The sequence below is a fragment of the Mesocricetus auratus genome, unplaced genomic scaffold, assembly GCF_017639785.1.
Source record: "Mesocricetus auratus isolate SY011 unplaced genomic scaffold, BCM_Maur_2.0 Super-Scaffold_6723, whole genome shotgun sequence".
Lineage (NCBI taxonomy): Eukaryota > Metazoa > Chordata > Mammalia > Rodentia > Cricetidae > Mesocricetus > Mesocricetus auratus.
The window spans coordinates 1,470,748-1,496,580 of NW_024429183.1; the positions used below are offsets into that span (position 1 = coordinate 1,470,748).

Consider the following 25,833-nt stretch of genomic DNA (forward strand, 5'->3'; position numbering starts at 1 on the left):
GCTGCTTGTGCTGGGGAGGTAGAGACAGGCAGATCCCAAGGACTTAAGAGGACAGCCAGTACAGTCTAATCAGTGAGCTCCAGGCCAATGAGACCCTGTCTCAAAAGAGGTGGAAGGCATTACTGAGAAAGACACCTGAGGTTGTCCTTTACCCTCCTTTGGAGTTGGGGGCTTTGGAGCATTTTGCCTATCTGAAGCTGTCTGTACTGGGTAGGCCTTATGCTCTTATGAGAGTAGTAAATGCTATGGAGGACACTGGAATGTCCCAATCTTGTCTAGGCTTTGCATATCCTGGACCTAACACATGTGGGTCAGGGCCAGATGGTATGTTCAAACCAAGAGCAACAAGTACTTTATAGCTGGCCAGCCTGGGAGGTAGTTACCAACTCACTCCAAGAAGTCAGCCACAAGAGCTGGGCTGCTCTTCATTCAGCCACCGGACAGGACAACTGAGGCTTAACACTCCACTTAACACTACTGAAGATTCAAGTAGTTTGTGCCTGCTGGCTCCTGGTGGGTGACAGACATCATGTGCTCCAGGGCTAGGGTCTCTGCTGGAGTGCTTGATCCACTGAGCTAAAGAGGGGTGCCTAGTGGGGGAGGCAGCCCAGGCCCATGCAGACATCACCAGAAACTGCTTATCAAAATATTTTATTTTAGGAGATCGCTCAAAAAAGACCCTCCACATTGGACAGACACCCCAACAATACCCTTGGCCGTATTTTATTTTTTTGTCTTTTCTGCTTTTTCCTTTTTAATCAACTAAAACAATTTGATGCTTAAAATAAAAGACAGGAAATGTTTCCAATCAGACTTTAGTCAAGAATGAATGATATATATATATATATATATATATATATATATATATATATATATATAATTTCTGATCCAGGGGAGGGGAGGGACGGTGCTGCCTGTAGTCCAGTAAATATTCGGCTTTCCTGTTCCCAGAATAGAGTCTGCTGGAAACACGTAGCCCAGGAAACCACCTGGGAGAAATGAGGACGGAGGCAGAAGAGTTTGAGCCCAGCCCGGGTGCCTGAAGCTCTTAAGTTAAACAGAGCTGGTGCTCCCTGTCTCAGTGCTGACCTGTCCATCTGTCTGTCTGTCCGTGGAGACTATTCTGGAAGGAGCTGGTTCAGTCTGGTGGGAGGCTGGGATTCAGCGTCATCTTCATCTTGTGTGTGGCTTCTTTTCCAGCTGAGAAACTTTATTTTCTTTAATTTTTAAAAAGAATCACAGCCAAAATAAGACATTAACTGGAAAATCCAAAATGGCTGCGCTTACCCTATTTTTTTTTTTTTATATATATAAAAACATTTAAGAGTCTACTCCAGGGAGTGAGCTGGGCCCACTACACTTTCCCAGGGATCTTGGCCCGCTTGCGAGCGATGGCATCTTCAACAGCCTTGAGCTGTTTAAGGAGCTCCTCCCGTCGTGACAACGTGCTGGCTTTCCCTGACTTGGTGCCTGCGGCAGCAGTGTCAGTGGCTTTGCCAGGCACGCTGGTGACCTTGCTGGAGCTCTTAGACTGGGGTGACAGTGGACGCTTCCTGTAGGGTTGAAAAAATGTGAGGGAGTAGATGGGTAAAAGCCTATCCTGGTGTGAGCACCCAGGGATTCCCACTTCCTCTGTGGGAGCCCACAGTCTCTCCTAGTCACCCCACTATATGGCCGCCCTGAGACTCAGTGTCCCTTGTCTAGGGCTCTTTAACAAGGTGGATTGAGCATCGTGCTCAGGTTGAGCCTGAGGGCTCTTAAGAAGTGTGGGTTGGGACTGCTCTGTCTCCCATCTATTTGTCTCTTCTTCCCACGGTCTCCCATGTCTCCTACATTGTCCTGGACATAAGCAGACTTACCTGTCCGCTGGGGCAGCAGGGGCTTTAGCATTTTGACCTCTCTGCCTCTCTGGCTTTGGGGAGCCCATCTTTCCCCCTGATTTCCGGTCCCGAGAACCTGGCCAACAGGGCAGAGAGTTAAACCATTGTTCTGTACTTGGGGCCACCAGAGGACCCAGGTCCAAAGTGTCAAGGTGGCCAAGTATGATTTGCTATAATCATAACACCAGGCAGTATAGGAAGGAGGGTCAGGAGTTGAATATTGTTCTTAGTTACATAGTGAGTTTAAGGTTAGCCTGGGCCATCTTGGGCCTGCTCAAAAGGTCAAAGTGTCAGGTTGGCTGGTATACTTCTCCTTTATAAAAACAGGAAAAGCCCAGGAAACAGACAAGGTAAGCACTGCCTCAGAAAACAGAGCTCATGAAGCTGTGATGCAGGGCCTGTAGCTGGGTCCAGTTATTTTTGGGGGGGGGGTGGTATTCAAGACAGGGTTTCTCTGTGTAGACCTGGCTGTCCTGGAACTCACTTTGTAGACCAGGCTGGCTTCCAACTCAGAGAGGCCTCTGTCTTTCTTGACTGTTGGTATTAAGGCATGGGCCACTATCATTGGGTCCCGTTTCATGGAGTACATGGAAATGGGGTTACAGACAGTTTTGAGCTGCCATGTAGGTGCTGGGATTGAAACCAAATCTTCTGGAAAAGCAGTCAGTGCTCTTAACCTCTGAGCCCTGTCTCCAGTCCCCTGAAGTATACTTTCTAATGAGATGCTACTTATTTAGCACACAGGTCTGACAACATGGAAGAGCAGCAGAGCCTGACAGTTTACAATTGGAAGCCAACTCAAGAGTGGAATGCTCTATTCTACCAGTGGGAGACCGGCCCCAGACTTGGGTTAGTCAGCAGAGAGTGGAGAGCAGGGCCTAAGCATGCAAGGCAGGTGACCCAGTGTCCAAGACTCTGACGCTGGGCAAAGAAGTCCCTCCAGGGTGCAAAGACTTAGGGTCATGGGTACAGGGACCTGTCTGAAATGAGCCCCAGAACCCCAACTTTTAGGAACCAGCCTCCTTCAGAGAACATTGCTTTTTGTTCTTCCTATCAAAGATGGGATCCCCATCTTTCCTGTTGGACTTGAGATGGAGATCTAAGGTGGGGGTAGGGGTCTCTCCAATAAACAATGACTTGGAGATACTGTGCGCTTCTCAGATCCCAGTGACTTAAGATGTACAGAGACACAAGCTGATCAGTTTGGAGGTTTCACTGACTTTCGTTGCTGGGAATGCAGGCTAGTTTTTATGTCAACTTGATACAAACTAGAGTCCTCTGAGAGGTGAGAAAATGCCTAAGATTGTGCTGTTGGTAAGCCCATGGGGCATTTACTTAATAATTGATGGAGAGGGGCCCAGTCATTGTAGGTGGTGCTACAAGAAAGCAAATTCAGCAAGACAGTAAGCAGCAGCCCTCCACAGCCTCCACATCAGCTCCTGCCCATGATGAACAGCAATGTAGAAGTGTAAGCCAAATAAATAAGCTTTTTCCTTCCCAAGTTGCTTTTGGCCACGGTGTTTCATCCCAGCAGTGCAACCCTGACTAAGACTTTAGGTGTTAGCACTTGCCCAGAAAGAGCCAACACACTTGTATTCATTCGCTTGTTGCCCTGGACTTTTGTTTTGATGCTGTCTCATGTAATCCAGGATGTCTTGGAACTACATAAACCTCTCAAGTGCTGAGATTACAGATGTACACACCATACCATTTATGTGGTGCCTCCTGGAGATCTAATCCAGGGCTTTTGTGTAAGCACTCTACTAACTGAGCCACATACCCCCACCCTGACCCCCATTCTGTACTGGAAGGGTTGTTCACTATTAACAAATTGTGTGTGTCAACACAGAGGCTTACTATCAGTAACTTTTTTTTACGGTGCTCTACCACTGAGCTACTCCCTATACTATTATTTAAAATAAAGACTTAAAAACTTTCTTGGGCTGGAGAGGTGGCTCAGTGGTTAAGAGCACTGACTGCTCTTCCAGAGGACCCAGGTTCAATTCCCAGCACCCACATGGCAACTCACAACTGTCTGTAACTCCAGTATTCACTGCCCTCACATGCAGGCAAAACACACACACACACACACACACACACACACACACACACACACACACACACACACACACACACACACACACACACACACACACACACACACAAATCCTACAAATCCTAGCTGCAATCTCTAGTGCTATAGTATGGGTGTCAGAACACCTGCAGAGTTGTTCTTAGGGTCCTCCACAGTTTTCAGAGCAGATGTAGTGTCAAGGCCCTGCAGATGGGCCTTCTGACTTATTTGTGGCATCCAAGGTATGTCTCAGGCCCTGGACCTAGGAGGCTCACCTCGGTCTGGGGATAAGTTGGCCTTCTTGGCTGGAGGGCTCTGCCGGTCTTTGTCTGATGTCTCATAGCGCTTCCGGCTTCCTTTATCAGCCGCCTGAAACAGCACAGTACTGTGAGGGTGGTAGGGTCTGGGTAGTCATTAGGCAAGGACAAAGGTGATGGTGTATCTGAATGGTTCTTTGCTCCCATAGTCCTCATTCTGCCACTGCCACCGCTCCCCCCCAAAAGCAGTTCTGTGACCCTTGTGACCATGTGATGGGGTCCTTTGTGCTGCACAGGGAAGAGCCTTACAGGCACTCCAACATGTCAGGCCTTGGCCCTTCCAGACAGGTGTGGAGCTTTGAGGACAGAATCCAGGTTTGCCTGCTTGCTGTACCAGGGCTGCTGGGTGGGGAGCTAGACAGGCCGCAGGCACAGGCACATGAACCGTAACTCTGAGGCGCTAACCTTTGCACTGTACTGATGCATGCTTGAGGTCATCTGGGCCTCTCTCAGCCGAGGGCAGGGAGGAATCCCGAGCACCCAGGCCCCAGTGCAGCAATACTGGCCTGTCCCCTTGGTCTCACCTTATTCAGCAGTGTCAGCTTTATCTCCTTGTGGGCAACAAAGGAGCCCTGCTGAGGCTGCCCAGGGGCTGTCTGCTGAGGTGCCGCTGACTGCTGGGAGGACTTCCCACCTGCTGGAGCTTTGGAGGACTTGGGTGGCTGTGTGGACGGATCCCGTTTCCGCTTTTCCTCTCTCACTCCATCTTCTTTCCTAGATTTCCCTGTCAATGACAAACCCTCAGCCATGGGCTCCTGTGCACATGGACAGTGAAACAGTCTGTTCAAAGTTCACCCCCGGGGGCTGGAGAGATGGCTCAGCGGTTAAGAGCACTGACTGCTCTTCCAGAGGTCTTGAGTTCAAGTCCCAGCAACCACATGGTGGCTCACAACCTACTTCTGGCATGCAGGTATACATGCAGAGCACTCATTCATAAAACATAGAAATAAACTAAAAAAAAAAAAGCTCACGCCCCCAGCCTACAACCCCCAGGGCATGGGCCCTGCCTACCTCTCTCCTTCTTGGTTTGAGCAGGAGTGGGGGATCGAGAGCTGGCTGAGGACACAGGACTGGCCAGGTCTGCATACATGTCTTCTGAGTCCACACTGTGCACTGAGCTGCTACTTGAGGTGGCGCTGGACACCGAGGAGACGCTGCTCACACTCAGAGACCTAGACACACAAGCCCAGCTGTTCCCCTCAGCCCCATGCTGACTGCAAGATGGCTGGGCTGACAAGGGTTGTGGGGGAGGTTCATCTTTATCCAGTTTCCATGTTAATGGAATGCACATCAACAGAGTAAGAGATCTCGGAAGATTTTCAGAGGTACTATACAAGAAAGGGACAGCTATGTCATAAGCTGAGGTCTCTACTTCACTAACCCGGATGATAATATGGTGAGAAAGGAAATGTGACTGAGTCCTACCAATGGTGATAAGGATACTTTTTTTTTTTTTTTTTTAAAGAAAGGGTTTCTCTGTAGCTTTGGAGGCTGTCCTGGAACTAGCTCTGTAGACCAGGGTGGTCTTGAACTCAGAGATCCCCCTGCCTCTCTGCCTATCAAGTGCTGGGATTAAAGGAGTGTGCCACCACCACCCAGCTTAAAGACAGGCTTTTAAACTAGTTTTTGGTGCACAACAGCTACAATCCATATTCCCAGTAACTGGGGAGGGGAAGGCATATCTGTGGGTTTCAGGGTAGCCAGGGCTTAATAGTGAGACCCTATCTTAAAACACCAAAAACTGCACAAAAAAGTGACTGACAGCTGGCAGGTGTGCTGGGGCCCCTATGGCCCAGCTTCCTGGGAAAACTGATTAAGCCCAGGAGTTCAAGCTCATCTAGGCAACACAGGGAGTCTCCCAACCCAAAACCAAAACCCTGGAACTCAGTGGTAGAGCACTTGAGCAAAATGCAAAGCTCTGGGTTTCACGTTTAGTGCCACCACTACCAAAAAGAATTTGGATGACAGTAATTAAACAAATAGTGACAGTTTCACTGTCAGGGACAGTGAACATAGGGCGGGGTTGTGGCCAGGGGGTGGGGTAGGATGGAGAGAGTAGATGGGGATTCAGTTTTGGCAAAGTGCAGCACCATGACAGGCCTATCACAAACACCAAACAGCTTTTCCTAAGGTCATCAGAGGCAGGGTAAAGACAGAAGAGTCAAACATTTCCTAGCTTTAAAAACAAAGGGGGCTGGAGAGATGGCTCAGCGGTTAAGAGCACTGGCTGCTCTTCCAGAGGACCTGGTTTCAATTCCCAGCACGTACATGGCAGCTCACAACTGTCTGTAACTCCAGTTCCAGGGTGCCCAACATTTTCATACAGATATACATGCAGCCAAAGCACCAATGTGCATAAATAAAAATTAAAAAAAAAAAACAACAACAAAACCAAAAACCCCATAGACTGCTGAAGAGCTAAAATCCTGAAGCCTGAGGGGAGGGAAAATTGGGCAACAAGATTCCAAGAACACCAAGCTGACCTTATCTTCTAAATCCTTTCTGGTCTTTAAGGGCTTCTCCAATCTGTGTAGGAATCAGCAGGCCCACTGTCTATCCACAGAAGACGTGGACAGAGAACCTGGAACTGCCTTCATTTTGTCCAGCTGGGCTGTACCAGCCTAGGCCTCTTCCCCTAAGGTTCGATGCTCTTGTGCTGAGGGAGGCTACAGTCACTCTGAGTGGTATGTCCTTGGACACTGAGGAGCCCCTAACATGGTGGGTGAGAGAAAAAGGGTCAACATGGAGCAGGACCAAGCAACTGACCTGGATCGGGAACTGGAGCCACTGTAGCTGCTGCCGCTGCCGCTGCCACTGCCGCTGAGTGTCCGCCTGCAACACAAGCAGCACAATTCACCTCAGAGACAGTCCTTGCTGACACAGAACCTTTCTACACTAGGCTGGCCATGGGCCTGAGATGTGTTCTAGATTGGGCTTCTGCTCCCTAATGCTTCCCTGGTGATACACGCACCTCCTAGGCTCTAGTTTTCATCAGCATCTATTCCCTGGCAGCACCAAGGATAAGAACTGTACTAGGATTACTATAAGCCCATATGCTCACCTCCTTGGAGGAGTCCTCGTTTGCCGCTCCTTCCTCCTGGCTTCTCGAAGATCTCCTGGTTTGGCAGGCTCAGGTGCAGGAGCAGTAGTTTTGGTGGCCTGCGGTGGGGCTGGAGGTGGGGCTGGCTTCTTGACTGACTTCTCCCTGTGAGGCAAAGGCAGGGTCAAGGCAGGATAGGGCCAGGGTCCCTGCTCAATGCACCCATATCTCAGGGCTCTGCAGTTCAGACATGGCACATGACTGCCAAGGTCCATGCCACAGGGACCCAAGACTAGGTGCTGAGCCCGTGCCTCCGCCCACCTCCTGGGAGCCTTCTCTGCCGCCCTTTGGAGGCTGCTTCACCTCTAGTCCAAGCATGGGATGGGAAGAGATAGTAGAAGAGGCTGGAAGCCTTGGAGACCCAACCGAAGTGGAGCACCATAGCGACCTGAGGGGGCTCAGGACTCACCCTGCTTTCCCGGGAGGCGGGGCCGGCTCCCCCTTGGTTCTGACTGGAGGTCTGTGTGGGGAAGGTGTGGGAGACGGGGATGGGGACGAGGAGAAGGACCGGGACCTGGGGAACAAAGAGAGTGTGAGGAGGAAGTCTGGTGCTTGGTAGATTCCCTTACTGGCTGGAGCTGGCACATTCCTTGGACATGGTCCTGATCCACAGAGAACTTAGGCTCAAGCTCAGCTGCTCCACCATCTGATAAAACACACTCAAGAGGAAACAGGGAAGGGCAGCGTGCAGTCTCAGGAAAGAGTAGGTGCTTGTTGCAGGAGTGGGTGCTTGTATGCAAGAGAAGGCACACGGTTCAGTCTTAGCCAGGGGCCAAATGGGTGAATATGGCTGTGGCTAAGTGTGGGATCTGAGACACCTAGTATGTGGGAGGTGGCAGAACTGGTGAGGGTCCCAAGCACTGGGTGGCAGGCAAAGGCACAGGAACAGAGATCCCCAAGCAGTGACAGCATCACATAAGCAGGGAATGTACAGCTGGGAGGAGATTACGACCAGATATTTCCACACAAGTATTGGGTGTCAGCAAGGTAGACAAAGAGCCCGGGGAAAGGGGGCTGGGTCCAGGCGGAGTTTCCAGGATGGAGTTCTGACAGTGAGGTCACACTTCCGTCAAGAAGATGAAAAGGACTGGGTTGGCCCATGTTGCCTATTCAAAACTATCACACAGGATGCCCATTACTTCCAGCTGGGTGGTGTAAGCAGTGGGTAAGGTTCCTGTAGTTCTTCCTGCTTCCATGTTCAAAGGCAGGTAACCAGGAAACCTAGCGTTCACTTTTATGGCCGTACATTTGCTGCCTCGCCTCGTGGGCAACTACTATGGGAGAACCAGAAAAAGTACAACCCAAGGACCCTCTAGGACTGTCTGCCAGACTCCTCTCCCCTCTCAGCCTACTCTCCTGAGTGCAGCTTTGGGAGGGGATCCACTCACTTCAAAGGAGGACACCTAGACCTAAAGGTTAAAGGTCTCTAGGATAGTGCCAGGGGAGGCTAAGCTACTGAGAAACGCATGCCTACTGTAGTTTCTTTTAAAGAAGTTTATGGTCAATGGTGAGAAAATGATGAAGCTTTTGAGCAATTGGTGGGGTGGTGGAGCATCCCCAATGGTACCTCCCTGTAATGTCACCTCATACTTCCTGGGTTGACCTGAAAGACCCTCCCGTGTCCTGCCTGCTATGGGACCCACTCAACAACCCGCCTCCTGTGCTGGATTTACCAGTAAGAGTCAGAAACACAGGCAAAGTGAAACCTAGAGTCTTTTTCCCTCTCTATCCTGTTCCAGCTGCCTCCTTGACCTGAGTACTCCAACCTTAGGGCATGGGATAGGCACAGAGCTTTAAAAAAAAAAAAAAATCTCCTGTTACCTTCTGCCATATTGTCAGCTGCTTGCTCAGAGCAAAGATCACTTTTTCTCCACAGAGCCCAAAATTTCCAAAGGCCCAAATTGTATTCTCTAGTCTCATATTTTATATAGTGCCCTATATGACCTTTATCTGTCACAGAGGCCCCACCCTGAGTCCCATGGCCACTCCCCGTCCCCCCACTGGCAGAAGGAACCTGCCAATGTTTGTGCTCTTGGGCTGTGCCAGTAGCACACATATGGATGGCCTACACATACCTACAGAGAAAGGATACTTTTTTTATTTTTTTTGATACTTTTTTTCATCCTGGCTGCCTGCTATACTACAAGAGTTTCAATTTCCATGAAAATAGATCTACATGCAATTTATTCCACATCCCACAAAAGCATTAGTGAGCATCACATGAGACAGCATCAGCGACTTCTCAGAACTGCTGTCTAATCCCCTCTATCATCACATCTAAAGCAACATCAGTTGGATGTGATAGCATACTTCTTTATTCCCAGCACTTGGGAATCAGAGACAGGGGAGTTTAAGACCAGTCTGGTTTGATACATACATAGCAAGTTCCAGGTTAGCTATGGCTATATAGTAAGACCCTGTCCTCCAAAAGAGAATAAATCTCAAAATTTCCTTAAAAAATAAAAGCAAGACCATATGGGTTGCATATCTTTATGTGCACTAATTAATGACTAGGATGAAGATACTTCCACCCACACATGACCAGCTTTACTGAATGCCATGCCAAAGTTTTGACCCTTCTCAAGAACTTACAATGATGTCAATGCTGGGAGGGTCCACAATGCAGCATCAACTCAGTTCAGAGCTGGACCACTGAGCACTCCCCTGCCCCTCAAGCCAGTCTGACTGAGGAAAAGGGCACTTTTCATTGGCAGAGAGACCAAGCCATCATGTTTCCATGGGGCAGGTCAAGGTGAATGCAGAGTGAGTGTTATGTGCTGGTAGACTTTTGTCTATAAAGTTCTGGAAGTATCAATTTTCAATGGAGAAAATTCAACAAAAGCTTGCTTGACCCTCCTAGGGCTTTCCAGGACGATGGAATTGTGACATATTCACACCTGGACTCAGAGACACCTTATAAATGTTGGTCTTATGTCCAATACTTGCAGTGCATGCTGACTGGCATCTCAGTCCAAATTGCTTCGCAGTGTGCAATTTACCAAAACCAGTTTGGAAGAAGACACCCGGAAACCCTACCATGTTTTACAGAGAGAAACAGGTCCACTTGATCTGTCCAGAATCCTGTCCTCACTGTACCTGCTAGGAGCTAAGTAGGCTAGGACATACCTGGATCGGCTTCCTGAGAACGAGCTGTGTCTGGAAGAGCGGCTGGAATAGGAGCTGTAGGATGAGGATCGGGACCGGGACCGGGATGAGCCAGAGCCAGAGTAGGATGAAGACCGTGAAGATGATCTGTGGGCCAATGAACAGAGTAGAGGCAGTGAAAAGCTGACTTTCACTACTACCCACTGGGATGTGCCGAGCTACTGTTCTTTTAATTAATTAGCTAATTAATTAATTAATTAATCTATTTATTTTTTGTTTTTTTGAAAAAGGGCTTCTCTGTACAGCTCTGGAGCTTGTCCTGGAACTAGCTCTGTAGACCAGACTGGCCTCGAACTCACACAGATCTGCCTGCCTCTGCCACCATTGCCCGGCTGCCACTGTTCTTTTAGTGCAGTGAGATAGCACAGCTACACAGAGACATGGGCACATTCACAAACATGCACAGCAACACAGTAAGACACAGATGATCATGAGATATCTTTAGACACACTATAGAACCATCACCCCAGAGTGGAATGTTGTAGACACCAGGACTTGAAGGGGAAGGGATGGGCTGGGTATACCCATGGTTACTGGGTAAGCCTGAGACTAGTTTAAGTGTTAGACATGGCCACAGTGTGAGTTTTCAAGCTGACCCTACTGTATCTGTCTACATATACATAATCTGGTTTTTATGACCACCTCAGGTTCCTCAGGCAGGGAGATACAGCTCTTATCACCCACCACTTACTTCCTCATGCATTCACACTAGAGTTCAGAGCCACTAAACAAAATTCTGAGAAGCTGGGTGATCAGTTAATAGAGTGTGCCCTTTCCACAGGATATGAGAGGCTTCTCCCCTCCCTGAGTGAATGTATGACTCTGGTATCTAGCCAGAATAGTCTCTACACCATTTTGGGTCACCCATTCTATTTCCTTTTATATGTTCTGGGGGATGTGACATCTTACCAAAATTCTTGCTATCAGTCCCACATAATATCCTATTGACTTTGACTCACGCACGCACGCGCACTCGCACACACACACACACACACACACACACACACACACACACACACACACACACACACACACACACACACACACACACACACACACACGGAGGGAGGGAGGACTGGTAGCCAGTGGGCATCAACAAGCCACTTGTCTTTATAGGACCCCTCTGTACCTGGAGGAATTGGAAGCAGAAGCTGATGAGGCAGAGGTTTTGCGACGCCTTCGTGCCCGGCTTGGGGAGACTGACACACCAAGTTTCTTCTTGGGAGACTTGGATCGGCGCCAAGGATCCTTCCATTCATCGGCTCGCTTCACCTGTGGCCCCACAGAGGCGGTCTCTTTCTTTGGTGGCTCAGCTTGACGGCTGGAATCACAGAGGGGTTCTCAATGCTCTGGCTGCCACCCTTCCCTAGCAATGCCACTTCAAGAGACTAGAAAGTCAGAAAATTCAGTGACAGTTTATTTTAGGTATCTGAAAAAAAGCATCAGATAAAGAGGCAACACAGCACACCTTTTAATCTCAGTTCCCTCCAGAAATTGTCTTAACCTTAGTGCCATTTTTTTTCTGGGAACAACCCCATTTTCTGTTAAGTCTAATAGTAACACTTTTAGGGAGTACCACTATTTATTTCTATCTTTCTGACTGTACTGTTAGACAGGGATGGAGTCTACCTGGTTCAAACATGCTTATTTCTAGTGTTGGTACACAGTAGGTATGCAATATTCATGAAATTAAAGCAACAAAAACCACTGTTTTCAAGTACCTGTTAACAAGTGTGTGCCTTAAGCATTTTCTTTTTTCTTCTTCTTCTTTTTTTTTTTTTTTTTTTTTTTGGTTTTTCGAGACAGGGCTTCTCTGTATTGTTTTGGAGGCTGTCCTGGAACTCGCTCTGTAGACCAGGCTGGCCTCGAACTCACAGAGATCCGCCTGCCTCTGCCTCCCGAGTGCTGGGATTAAAGGCGTGCGCCACCAACGCCCGGCTTTTCTTTACATTTAAAGAGCCTGGTTCAACTGCAGCCAGGGAATTTCTTGATTAATAAGAATGAGTATTCCAGGCTCTCTTCCCTAACAGCACTGGTGTAAAGTCATCAGAGAGGTTACAGAAAAGGGCATCACAGAAGGCTGCACTACCACCAGGGAAATAAAAACCCTGTCTAGTTAGTCACCAGCCAATGGCAGGTATCAGGACTATTACCTGCTGAGGGGCCCACCCAGTGCTAAAGCCTATCCACAAGACACAAGAAATTCAGATTATACCACTGTTATCTGTCCTAACCCCTGAAGCTAATGTCCCAGGTATATCCGGTGCTGACTATAAGGCAAGGCAGGCAGGCAGGCAGGCAGGCAGGCCCTAACACAGCAGTTCCCTATCAGGGCTTTCATCTTTACACTTCTTAGATGGTCTCATTCTAAAAACTAAGACGAGGGGCTGGAGAGACTGTCAGCAGTTAAGAGCACTGGCGGCTCACAACTGTCTGTGACTCCAGTTCCAGAGTATTTGGTTGCTACAGCCACTGCACACATGTATTACACAGACATACATGCAGGCAAAATACCACACACATGAAATAAAATACAAAACAAAAAATCCAAACTGAGAGGGAAACATCACGGTAACCAGTCTCTCCACTGGTCGTCTGCCAGTGCAGCCTTTCCACACAGGAAGGAAACAGGAGGAACACCCTGGTAAGTGTAGAGTTCCTTCTTCAGATGCAACCAACTAAGTATTCAAATCCTCTCTGCAGGAAGAGTCCTTCACTATCTCTAGAGATAGACACTGGGTCCCACTGAGAACGGGTAGGCACCCTTCAGCAAGTGAAGGACAGAGCTGTGAATGGCCTCTGTAGTGTAAGCATCTGAACCTAGGCATTAGTGGTACCATCTTCATCTGAGCGGTTGGCTCAAGGCTCTCCAAGGAGGAGCGCCGTCCACCATGTCCATGTGTGAGAGGATGGTAATAGCATGCTGAGATCTGTTACTATAGACACCAACTATAGATATTATTATTCCAGTGACTCCATGAAGGACATGTTCTGTATTTGTTTTACAGCAATGATGTAAAACTTCCTTTTAAAGATATTTAAGAAGTTAGAGATGTAGCTTAGCTGTAGAGTACTTTCCTAGCATGTGTGTACCATGAGTTCAAGTGCCAGTAAAGGTATCGGAAGTTTAAAAAGCCAGAGTATGTAGGTAAGTAATACATGATTATCTGGACTAAATTATGGGGAAGGATGGAGGTGAAGTGAGGGCTTTTTATCCTCTGTCAGGGCTACAAATAATCAAGGTCAAATGAGAGGCTATGGGGATGAAACCATAGGAAATGCTAATGGCTTTAGACAGAAGTAAATAAGCCTCTTATTTACTGGTAGATCTTTGCAAGGAATGATTGGATGAACCATCATTAATCATTAAAGAATTCATTACTAAATTCACCCAAGAAAAATGCTCATATGACATTTAGAGGAAAAAGCTGCAAGACTGACAAGTTCATGCAGCAAGGTAGTCAAGCTTTTGAGCTGATAGGTCAACACCACCCAGATCGCTTATGAGTTGTACGGGTTCACACCTGGAATCTGCAGTATGCACCAAAGGGAGGAATGCTGATCAAGTTGCTGGACAAGGACAAACTTGCCATTTACAGATATTTCTAAAGAGGGGAAAAAATAACGGCAAAGGTGACCTCTGACCTTGACCTTCTGTGCAGCTCAGCACCCTCTTATCTCCCTGCAGCACATGACACACTCAAAGCTGCTGGAGCTTCTGCAGGGTAAGGGTCAGCTGTGCTGCCCCAGTCAAAGCTCAGGCTGGCAGCACACGAGTCAAGGGTGGCACAAGGAAGTAAACTACTGATGAGAAAAGTAGCCACCCGATGTGTCTGGAAACTCCAACCTGGACAACTGCCAAGTCTGGGGTCAAAGAATAAAGAGCAATGGATGGAAAGTCACTTCTAAAATCAGGAGGGATAAACATCTAATAAAGGCAGGAAGAGTGAACTCACAGCATGTGGGTTCTTCCCTTCATTCTTCCCTCCTACCTCAATCTGCCAACACCCAAGGAGCATGCACGTTGGCATATCTCCCAGGAAACTGTACAGATTTCCCCAGGGCTGTCCCATCTGGTCACAGTGCATACACTGTGCCCTCATCTCAGTGGGTGGTACCCACTGCACCTCTTCATGCCCACATATCATGTGAGTGTTTTCCACTACACATGGACTACTTCTATTGGCTTAAACAACACTCTAAACTCAGTAATTCCTTCTTCCCTCTGGAAGGTCCCAGGAATGGAAGTCCTATGTATTCTCCACCCCAGTTTACCATTACTTCTTATGGTATAGCCCTCTTCCCAATGTTGAATCTTGCTGTCTGGTCCTCAAAACACCAGACACCAGGGATGTAAATATTTCTTACTGACATTTCTCCACCCTGTGTTTTAAAGACAGGGAAGGCCAACACATGCCAATTGAATGAGACATCAACAAAGCCCAGGGCAGGTAGGGCATGGGGGCACATGCCTTTAACCCCAGCATTCTGGAGGCAGAGGCAGGCAGATCAGGCCAGCCTGGTCTACATACCTAGTTCCAGGACAGCCAGAGCCACACATTGAAGCACTATCTCAAAAAACCAAAACCAAAATAAAACAATGCTCTCCAAGCTGCCTTTGACTTTTCACCTTTCTACTCCCCACCCCTGCTGCCTTGCAGAGAACACAGAAGGGGAAGATACACCTTGATGTGACAGCACTATTGGCTGAGGGGCCAGGAAAAACAGAGAAAGTGGCTTGTTTGGAAAATGGTCTGGCAGATCCTCAGTTACTAAATGACCTAGCAGCTCCTTCCATAAGTAACCAAGAAGGAGGAAAACACCAATATTCACACACAAAAGTGCTCACAAATGTTCACACCTACAACTGCCAAAAAGTGCCAACAACCCAATGTCCACCAACAGACAGACAGGAAAAGCAACTAAGGCACAGTCATAGTGCTTTCTGCAAATATAATTTAAGAGAAAAAAATGGGACACAAAGCCCATAGCGTATGGTTCTACACCCACACTAAGTCCTACACAGACAGGCTGATTCAGGAAAGCAAGGAGCTGCTGCCTCAAGAGCTTAGGAAGAAGCCACAGGCCAGATGTGCTGATAGATGGGAACTGGGGTGGTCTACCTTGGTGGCTGTGGGGACCGCGGTTTCGGCTTCTCCTTGTCCTTTTCGCGGTCTTTGTCCCTGTCACGGTCTCGGTGCTGCCGGTCCTTCTCATCGCGCTTGGCTCGCTCTCTCTCCCACTCTTCTTTCCTCCGCTGCCGCTCCTTGTCTCGCTCTCGCTCCCGTTCTCGCTCACGCTCCCTCTGTCTGCGCTCACGCTCTCGGTCACGCTCCCGTTCCCGCTCCCGTTCTCGTTGTCTGTTCTCTCGTTCTCGTTCCCTTTCCCGTTCCTGGGTTAAAAAGCCAAATATAGATGCCCGAATTACACACTATTTGGTGGAAGTGCAGAGAAAACAGGGATCAGGAGGAGGACGCTCAGGAAGCCATTTTACTCCCAAGTATCTCCTTAAAACAAGTTAGCTGTGTCTGACAGCAAAGGCCTGCAACTAGGAGACCTAGGCAGGAGGATCTGAAATTCAAGGCAAGCCTGGGTCAAGCGAGAGAGAGCCTATCTGAACGCCACCAACCTAGTATGTCCAAAGGTTTAATTCCCAGTACAAGATACAATCAACACTAACACACTAGAAAATACATATTTAAAACAGGAATGCATTCAACTTGAGAGTGAGGTTACCTCAACCAAATAAATCCAGAACTTTGCCAACACCAGCCTGGTGTGAAGTCTACCACAGGCCCTCCCTAAGCTCATTCTTAGGATGGCAGGCCCACAACACAGTGCTTCATGAACAATGCCTCGAAGCAAGTGTGTACCTCCTAATGCAATACCCCACTGCTGACTTGTTTTCCTGCCTCAGTAGTCAACATTAAAACCTAAGAAGTTCAATCCTAGCACAGCCGACAGGCTCTGGGCCTTTGGGGATCTCAGGAGACACCATGCATACTCCTGTGCCTATTTCTACTACCTGTGTCACTAGACACAACAGAGAACAAGTACCTGTACCCTGATTTCTACCTCCAGGAGGATGCTGTACAGTTATGGTTCTGGGCTATGGGGTGGTCTGCACACCTATGGGCTTCTGGGGCTGCCACCTGCCTTTGATACTGTGACAGCTCAGGGCTGATATGTGAGTCACAGCACCGAACTGCTCAAGGGCTCCTAATAAGCCTTTCCTAGAGTAGACTTTCCAAGCAGGAAGTGAAGATGGAAAGGGCAGTCTGGAGCACACAGATCTTTATACACACTAGGTTCTAGGAAGTCTTCATCAGACCAATATGGCAAGGCCAGCCAAAGGCACGTCCTTAACCAGCAGGCTAGATGGGCAAGAATGGTGCTACAAATGAGGGCATTACTCTGGAAATTTTTAAGAGCAACACACTCACAAAGGTGATATAGTCACCTGAAAACTGACATTCATACCTTACAAGCAAATCTTACAAAACCATGGCAAAAACAGTAATTCCAAGAAAGGCCACTAGACGTCAGACCATCACGAACTTAGCCAGTGGCTCCCTACACGAACAACGTGGGCTCAAATTCAGGACTGTGGCTCAATACATTTTGTTAATTGAGTAAGCTCATAGGAAATACACCACAGGAAGGGTTGACTGCTGCCAGGTGAGGAGGCACACACCATTGCTTGTATGGCTAAGGCAGGAGGATTATGAACTTGAGTCTAGCCTAAGTTACATAGTTAGACCCCATCTAAGGGAAGAGGAGTTTTAACATGTGGATCATACTTACGCGATAGTTATGATATGGCTCTGCCTCTGTATACTGCACCCTGAAATTCTCGTACTGTCCACCACGCCAAAAACGCTCTATATCATAGTCATAATAAGGATCTGCATAAGGCTCAAGGCTGAAAAAAGAGCCAAAAAGAAGGAAATCATATCATTTAAGAATGCAAGAGCAAAAATTCTACATAAAAGAAAAGCTAATAGAATCCAACCCCACATGATGAAAATAACACACCATGACCAAGTGATATCTACAGCTGAGAACATCAGCATGAGGACACCTATTATCACTGCACATATCAGTTAATCCGGAGAGAAAAAGCCCTGGGATTATCATATGTGAAAACAAAGACAAACCTTCTGTACCCATTTCTGGAGAAAACAATCAACAAAATAGGAATTTGAATTTGTATTTCCTCGATGTGATAAAAACATATTCTTAAAAGTACTTTAAGGACTGTCAGGATGGCTGCATAAGCCTGATGATTTGAGTTTGGTCCAAGGAAACCATAAACATAAATTCCATAAAGCTGTCCTCTGAACCCCACACGTGTGCTATGGCACTCTAGCCCACACACCATACATCATTGCACACACACACAAAACAAAAACACAACAACAAGAGCAAAGCTGGAAAGAAGCAGCTCAGGATTCCCTGAGCATTAGGATACTGTGGGACCCATGACCAACTGCCAGTGTGTGCAGGTACTGATGGCAAGATTGGCAAGAGGAGTCCAGAGAAGTGAGAACACAGCAAAACTGTCTCCATTTGCCATCGGGTAACACTACACCTAAACAGCCCACGACGCCAATTCACACAGCTCCCTCCAGCTAATAAGGAGAAAGTATGCATAGAAGCCATTGACGACAGCAGAAGAAAGGTGCTTGGGAATGAACACATACTCAACCAGAAATGCAGATCTCACTCCAGAAAGTCACAAAGAGGCAACTAAGTGAGAAGCATGACAGGGTACTACTCCTCATCACCAGGCAGGTTCATCCTGAACTGGGATATAACCATACTCCAAATAAAAACCAATGGGTATATTCATGAGCTAGATAGATAATGATGACAGCCTGGTTCACACGAGAAAGAGACACAAGCCTAGCCAAGGAAACTCCACAACTATATGTTTCATTTAGTGCGGGAGGAAAACAGGCCTGGGGACACATATAGGGTGGCATCTCTCAGTGTCCCATTGAACAATGTGGATACCTGACTACTCTTACTTCAAAATCCTGCCACTATACTGGTGAGAAAGTTTACAAACTAGGTAAGGTATGCAACTAACTAAAAGTAAAATAAATGTAAAAATATAACTAAAGTCACCAAAATTTATAAGCTGCTTACTTTTAGAATTCTCATTCAGTATTTCTGAACTTGGTGACCCAAACCACAGACTTACAAACCTATGTCATACACCAAAATTTACCTCTTCACCCTCTAGAGATTCCCATGAGGAAACACATGGACCCAGCACCTGCCTTACCCAATGAAGAAAGAGTTCCAGGGTAGGCGGTGTGTGTGTGTGTGTGTGTGTGTGTGTGTGTGTGTGTGTTGGGGAGTAGGCAGTAGGCAGCTGTGGCTAGGCAATTGTGCTGATGCACAACTACTTATCCTTCTTTTCATACATCTTACCACCAAATAGCCAGAAATTGCAGATAAGGACTGAGAGAAGTGCTCCTACAAGACTAAGACATGATTCGACTGAATCACAACATGGATTATAACTCATCTTCATGTCCTAAGGCCCCACCTTATACCCTCAGAGGACAGAAATGTGGCTGGCCCATCACCTTCCCAATAAAGCTGGGAGTCCCCTGTGAAGAATCAGAGGAGTAGCCCCTCAGTTCCCCTGGATCTGACATTAGTCCTCAGCATCACATAACTCCTCTATTGAGGGTTTTTTGTTTCCTTTTTTTGAGATGGGGTTTCTCTGTGTAGCCCTAGCTGTCCTGGAACTCTCTCTGTAGACCAGGCTAGCCTCAAATTCAAGAGATCCATCTGCCTTTGCCTCCCTAGTGCTGGGATTAAAGGTGTGCACCACCACTCCCAGTTGTGTTGAGATTTTTAAAAGACCAGCATTAAATGTCTGAGGAGGGGACTGAAGAGGTAGCTCAGTGGTTTCAGAGCACTTGCTTGCTTTCTCCCAGAGGACATGAGTTTCTCAGCTCTCATGTTGGGCGGCTCTTAACAGCATGTAACTCCAGCTCTAGATCCAATACCCAATTCTGGCCTCCATGATACATACACATGGATCTTTTTAGAACCCTCATTCCCCAAGTAATCAAGGAAGAGGTGAGGAGACAAAGGCATAGACCGAGCCTGTAGGGACGTTGGGAGTGCACCCCAGAGGTAGTTTCCCAGCATGGAACTTAAGCATCTCCTCCACAGGAGTCAGAGTGATGGAGACAGTGCCCTAGGCACCTGTGTATGACTACTCCTGACAGAGCATGAATGGCCAGGGCAAGCAGAGGATCCTTACGTTGTGTCTCTGACGTCTCTTGGGACCCTAGAATTCCAATCTCGGAAAACTTCATTTTCCTTGTCAAACTCCCGGTCGTCTTCACCAATGGTTACTGTGAACCTTTTTTCTTCAAAGTCAGGTTCCTGCTCTTTCCGAATGGTTGCTTTTTTTAAAACCTAGCCCCAAAAGAAGATAGATATGAGTGTGAAATAAAGACCCCCAAAGTCACTAGGAGGAACACAGGGAACCTAAGACCTGAAGCAAAGCATAACACCAGTCCCAAAGAGTGTGGGCAAACACAGACTCCAGTCTTCTGCAGGCCTCAGAGGAGGCTGGTCTACACAGGTCTGCTGTGACTTATTTGCACAAGTGAACATCTGGGACTAGCAGGCCCCAGAAGGCATTAAGCAAAGCCTTTATTTCAATCTCCCTGAAGAGAGAACAACTTGGGTACCGATAAAACAAGGCTGGGTGTCAGCAGACACTGGTGCAAGGTGTGTATTGGGAGTCACGGTGGGCCTGAGAAAGCTAGTAAGAGCAGATACTGGGTCTCGAGGGGGCAGGGAGAAGGTCCTACAGGATGGCAGGGCTGTCTCACTGCCTGGGGTAATGGTCAGAGACATTTCAGTTTTTTGGGCTGTGTCCAGGGAGGGTCTCTGGTCTACTGAGATTTGCCTGTGACTGGGGCCTGACATGTAGAGATGGCTAAATATTATTTCTCCTTTCCTATTAAAGGAAGCCCAGAAATGTTCTCATAGCTTCTGAGGCTTCACAGAATTTCCACACTCTCTCTGAATCAAAGCTATGCTAGTTCTGCCAGGCCCCCTAGAGAGGCTACCACTATGCTTTTCCTCCCAGAGTGCAATGAACTCTTACCTCCTTTGCGTGTCTGAGTCCGCGTTCCCAGGCACTCTCTGTTGGGGGTTCTGGAGGGGGTGGAGGCAAAATTTCATCAACTACCGGTGCACCCTATTAAAAAGTGAGAAGGGAAATATTAAAGGAGTACTTAAAGACCTATTAAGATATAGGGCAAATTCAACTAGATGATGGGGCAGACTTAGTAGACTTCCTAGGGGAGGTCTTACCCTCTCAGTAGAGTAGATGAGGGAAGGGGGGGGGGTGGGAGGAGAGAAGGGAGGGGGAACTGGGATTGGGAATGTAAGAAAACAAATTAATAAAAAAACTGAAAACAAATAAAGACATAGGGCAAAACATTTAAAAGACAAACCAGCCAGCTACACACAACTGGCTCTCCTGCCCAACCACCTACATGCCCTAGAACATCCAAGGCTATTTCTACACAAGCACAAGAAGCCCTGAACAGCTCCTTGACTCTTAGGTACAAGATGCCTTTTCTATAAGGAGCACATTTGTCTTCGGCCTGAGATTCAGAACTCAGGTACCCCATCTGGTAGCAACTAAAGAGCTAACTCACCCAAGGGTTGGCAGGCATCAATGGGTGAGGTCCAAGAGGCGGGGCACCATTAGGTGGAAAAGGTTCAGTTTTGGTGATGAGGGAGTAGTTCCCCTTGTCATTCACTCCAGGGTGTATAAACCTACAGTTCATTCCCCAGGTGCAGTTCCCTAGGGAAACAAAAGTCCACTGAGAAAAGTCGTCAAGAGCCCAACTGTTGGAGCGCAGCAGCTGGGTGCTTACTGACAACTTAGGAAGCACCCACCAACCTATTCCTGCTCCCACAGGTCACTGGGCCTCTGTCTGGAGAGCCTGCAGCCAGTAACAGCCCAGTTTACCTCTCCTTCTGTGTACACAAGTGTCCCACAGTCCTACAGAGGTGAGCAGGGCAGGTCTGGGTCAATGGGTCAGCTAGGCACTTCCATGAGGTAACCATTCCCTTGATGAGAGCCCCTGCCTGGACTCCCAGGACCTATTCATAGTTACTTTGCTGATTCTATATTCATGGATTCACCACCCACAGATCAAAAATACTCTTTGTGTTGCACTGAACATGTAGACATTTTTGTGTCTCCACTTCTTAAATAATACAGTATAAAAAAAGATTTATTTACACTGTGTCAAGGATTATAAATCACCTAGAAAAGGTTTAAATTACAGGAGGATATATTACACCATCTTGTAATAGGGACTTGGATACCTTCAGATTTGGCACCCACGGACATTCTCTGGATCCAATCTCCCATGGATACCACGGGACAACTGGGCACATCAACCTTCTGAGCACTGATTAAAGCAAAGAAGCTGGAGTCTCTGGAGCGAAGGGCAGAGGCAACACTAGAGCCTTTAGGGAGCTTCAGCAGGTGCCTTAACATTTATTTTGACTCATGCTGAGGTAACAATCAATGGGAGGCACAAAAATATTATCAGATCTCTGTTGATTCTGTCCCAGGGTGGCCCTCTCCAAACCACTTCAGATTATTTCTGGTTCTTAAAAAAAATGTGTGCTAAAGGGGGCCTAGAGAGATGGCTCAGTGGTTAAGAGCCACTGACTGTTCTTCCAAAGGACCTGCGCTCAATTCCCAGCACTCACATGGCAGCTCAAAACTGTCTGTAACCCCATTTCCAGAGGATCTGACAACCTCACACAGACACACCACAGAATGCCAATGCACATAAAATAAAAATAAATCATTTAAAACAAAAATGTGTGATAAATTACTTATTGTATCAAATCAACCAAAATACAATCGAGCTTTTACACATACACAGAGTCCTATGTATACACCACTAGAAGCATCTAAGATTTAAATACACTTCTTAGCTTAACATATATACTCTTAAATAAAGACTATATTCAATCTGAAACATATTTCAGTTGAACATTTTTGCTAACAAATCTTTTATGTAGTTAAGTAGAAATAATCATTTAATACTTAGAAAAAAGGCAAGTTTCATCTTTAAATACCATGACTACTGAAGCCTGAGTTAAAACCAACTCAACATAAAGAGCATGCTGATATAAAGCACAAAATACACTCAAAATGTTTCTTTTTTCATTCCTGAAAGTATTTAATGATTCACATGTAAGCTAAATGAGGTTGGAGGCTTCACTGTACAGGAATCTGGACCTTTGAGCCCTGGAGCTTTAGGGAATGACTACTACAGCCAGGCATTTGAAGACAAAATGTAAACACCACCCACTTCTTCACGACCAATTCTCCACATCATGCACTTCTCAACCGTGTTTATGTAATTAAAATGTAACAAAAGGGGAACTGGGGAGATGGCTCAGCTATTAAGAGCACTGACTGCTCTTCCAGAGGTCCTGAGTTCAATTCCCAACAACCACATGATGGCTCACAATCATCTGTAAAGAGATCTGGCGCCCTCTTCTGGCATGCAGGCACACATGCAGGCAGAACACTATATACATAATAAATAAATCTTTAAAAAAGGAACAAAACCTCATAGAAAAGTCAGAAAATACAAAAAAGTATTAAATATATGGTTTATACCTAAAATGTATTTCAATTTAATAGATAAATAGGCATTTATTATTTGTTTTAAAATGTCAAAACAAAACAAATGCAAATCCAAAACCCAACCCTACTGTCAAATCTTTGGGCAGGAAGAAGAGTACATGCGTGGCAGGGAGAAACAAACAAGAGGAAAGGTAAGGAAGGGGGTGTAGAGTGCCATCCCCCAAAGTATCAGGATTTCAGAACCCAGCTCTCAAGGAGCTAAGTTAGGTCCCTGCTGAGAATGCTCTTAAACCTAGACCACCTAAGTAATGAGGAACATGACTCTAAAAACAGCCACCCCACCACACAGCCTGGGCAGATACCCTATAAAAGCTGGACAAATGATCCCATTTACTCAAGTAAACTACTTCCATGGGGGTGAGGCACATATACTATTACTGATGGACTGTGAAGAAATGCCTTCAAGGTACACTGTCCTCACCTGGTGCATGGAACTCAGGGCCTTGTACATACTAGGGAACTACATCCCTAGCCCTGTCCTTCACTTGCTCTACTGTCAGTAACTATTACAATGAAAGGAAGGAAGGAAGGAAGGAAGGAAAAGAAAACATGCCAGTGAGATGGCTTAGCAGGTTAAGTGCCCTGTCCACTTATCCTGATGATGAGTTTGGTCCCATAGTCCATGGCTATCGACTGTCCTGAGCTCCACATACAAGAGTTCTGCCCCCTACAAATTTAATTTTTTATTCTTTCTATCTTTCTTTTCTCTCTCTCTTTTTTTCATTTTGGTTTTTTTGAGACAGGGTTTCTCTGTGTAACAGCCCTAGCTGTCTTGGAACTAGCTCTAATAGACCAGGCTGGCCTTGAACTTACAGAGATCTGCCTGCCTCTGCCTCCTGAGTGCTGGGAATAAAGGTGTGTATCACCACTGCCCACCCAAACTTAATTTCTTAATTAGAAAACATGAAATAGAAGCAGAAATAAAGGTATTTTAGATTAGTTTGGTCACTTGCTTCTGAGTGTGCTAAGAAATAGAAGTGTGGAGACTCAGAGGCTGTGTGAGACAGTATAACTCCTGGGTTTTTTGTTTGTTTTGAGACAAGTTTTCACTATGCTGCCTTGACTGGCCTAGAACTTACTCTGTGTAGACAAGGCTGGCCTCAAACTCAGAGAGATAAACCTGCTTCTGTTTCTTGAATGCTGAGATAAAAGGTGTAGGCCATCCACACCCAGCTATTTCTGGGTTTCAGAGAGCTATCTGCACATGGGTTTTCAAAGGAAAGAAATGTTCTTTTTCTTAGCTAGATGGTCCATATCTCAGCAATTCTTTATGCTTGTATAGATTTAACATGAAAAATACTTTATAGTAAAACAAAAGTGGGAGTATATGTAAATAAAGAGTATGTTCTCTGAAGGACATATATGATGGGGGAAGTCCTGCGTATATGTCAATAAAGCTCTGTTGACCAATAGGGAAGCAAGATAGGTGGAACTAGGAGTCCAGGAGGACTCTGGGAAGGAGAAACACAGGGAGTCAAGATGTAACTGCCATAAGGATAAGAAGCCCGGAAACTTCTCCGGTAAGAGAAATACTTAGATTAACAATTATGGGATAAATACTTAAGTCAGAACTAGCCAGTAAGAAACAAGCAAGGCCAACAGCTTCATAATTAATACAGTGTCTTGTGTGTTATTTGGGACTACAACACGGCAGAGCCCAGGCGACTGGTGGGGAAAAAAACCAAAGCTGCTGGCAAGGAAAAGTCTTCTCTCTACAAATGGTGTCAGGAAAGGGATTGAGTTTCCACGTAGAATGACAAAAGCTTTAAAGGAATTTTAGAAACAAAAGAACAGAGAAAAGCATGAGTTCTTGGTAGCAGCATTTTCTCAGGTGAACTCTGTTTTGCTAGCGACAAGCAGAGACTCACGAGGCTCGCTTAAGAGAGTCTTCCTGACTCAGCATAAAATAAAAAACCAAAAACCAACAAGGTTCTTTTAAGAGGCTCTACTAACGATTGAAAGGTGTGTATGTACAGCTGGAAGTGGCAGTGACCACATCTCTAGGCCGGCAGCTTTTGCTGGATCTCAGCATAGACTGAGACAATGAGCTGGAATCACACTTACGCCCGCCATCTTGGAAAAACTGCAGTTTAAACAGCTGCAGTTGTACAGAAAACAAAGATTTACAGTAAAGTCAGACTTGGATGAAGAAAAACCTCTGAATGTTTACAGTGTGTTTAAAAATATATGTAAGGTTGAGAGAGAAAAAGAAACAACATAGTGGTAAATAAATAGAGAAGCTGGCTGTGGTGGCACATGCTGGTAGAAATTGCTCCAGAGGTAGAGGCAGGCGGATTTCCAAAGAGAAACCCTGTCCAGAGAAAAATAAATAAAAGTAAAAGAAATAAAGTAATAATAGATAAATAAATATGCCACATAAAGATGGAAAATACACAGAGAGTCTGGATACTGTACGCTATTGTGTTTTTCAGTTTTTTGATTGCTCAGGAAGAACAACTGGTAAAGTACACTTGATTATAAATGCTGCTAAATTAATCCAACTTCTATCTTTTAAAAATGCCTTGACTTCAAAATTTAAGTATAAGCATATGTTACTTTGGAAAAGAGTT

General features: G+C 46.4%; 1 protein-coding gene across 4 annotated transcripts in view; it reads right to left on the reverse strand.

The window, feature by feature from the left end:
- Positions 1-635: 635 nt before the first annotated feature.
- Zc3h18 (zinc finger CCCH-type containing 18) overlaps positions 636-25,833 on the reverse strand; it is a 41,691-nt gene continuing 16,493 nt past the window's right edge. For 3 of the 4 annotated variants that reach the window (XM_005073122.4, XM_013115692.3, XM_021229002.2), the window contains 15 exons: positions 21,240-21,388; positions 20,681-20,773; positions 19,823-19,980; positions 17,341-17,458; positions 15,660-15,928; positions 11,666-11,857; positions 10,498-10,623; positions 7,781-7,885; positions 7,333-7,476; positions 7,038-7,103; positions 5,283-5,443; positions 4,796-4,995; positions 4,230-4,323; positions 1,860-1,956; positions 636-1,553 (listed from right to left, as the gene is read on the reverse strand). In XM_005073122.4, coding sequence (XP_005073179.1) covers positions 1,355-1,553; positions 1,860-1,956; positions 4,230-4,323; positions 4,796-4,995; positions 5,283-5,443; positions 7,038-7,103; positions 7,333-7,476; positions 7,781-7,885; positions 10,498-10,623; positions 11,666-11,857; positions 15,660-15,928; positions 17,341-17,458; positions 19,823-19,980; positions 20,681-20,773; positions 21,240-21,388 — 2,171 coding nt within the window. In that variant the 3' untranslated portion in view covers positions 636-1,354. The remainder of the gene's footprint in view (positions 1,554-1,859; positions 1,957-4,229; positions 4,324-4,795; positions 4,996-5,282; positions 5,444-7,037; positions 7,104-7,332; positions 7,477-7,780; positions 7,886-10,497; positions 10,624-11,665; positions 11,858-15,659; positions 15,929-17,340; positions 17,459-19,822; positions 19,981-20,680; positions 20,774-21,239; positions 21,389-25,833) is intronic. The other variant, XM_040735532.1, reaches the window with a different exon arrangement.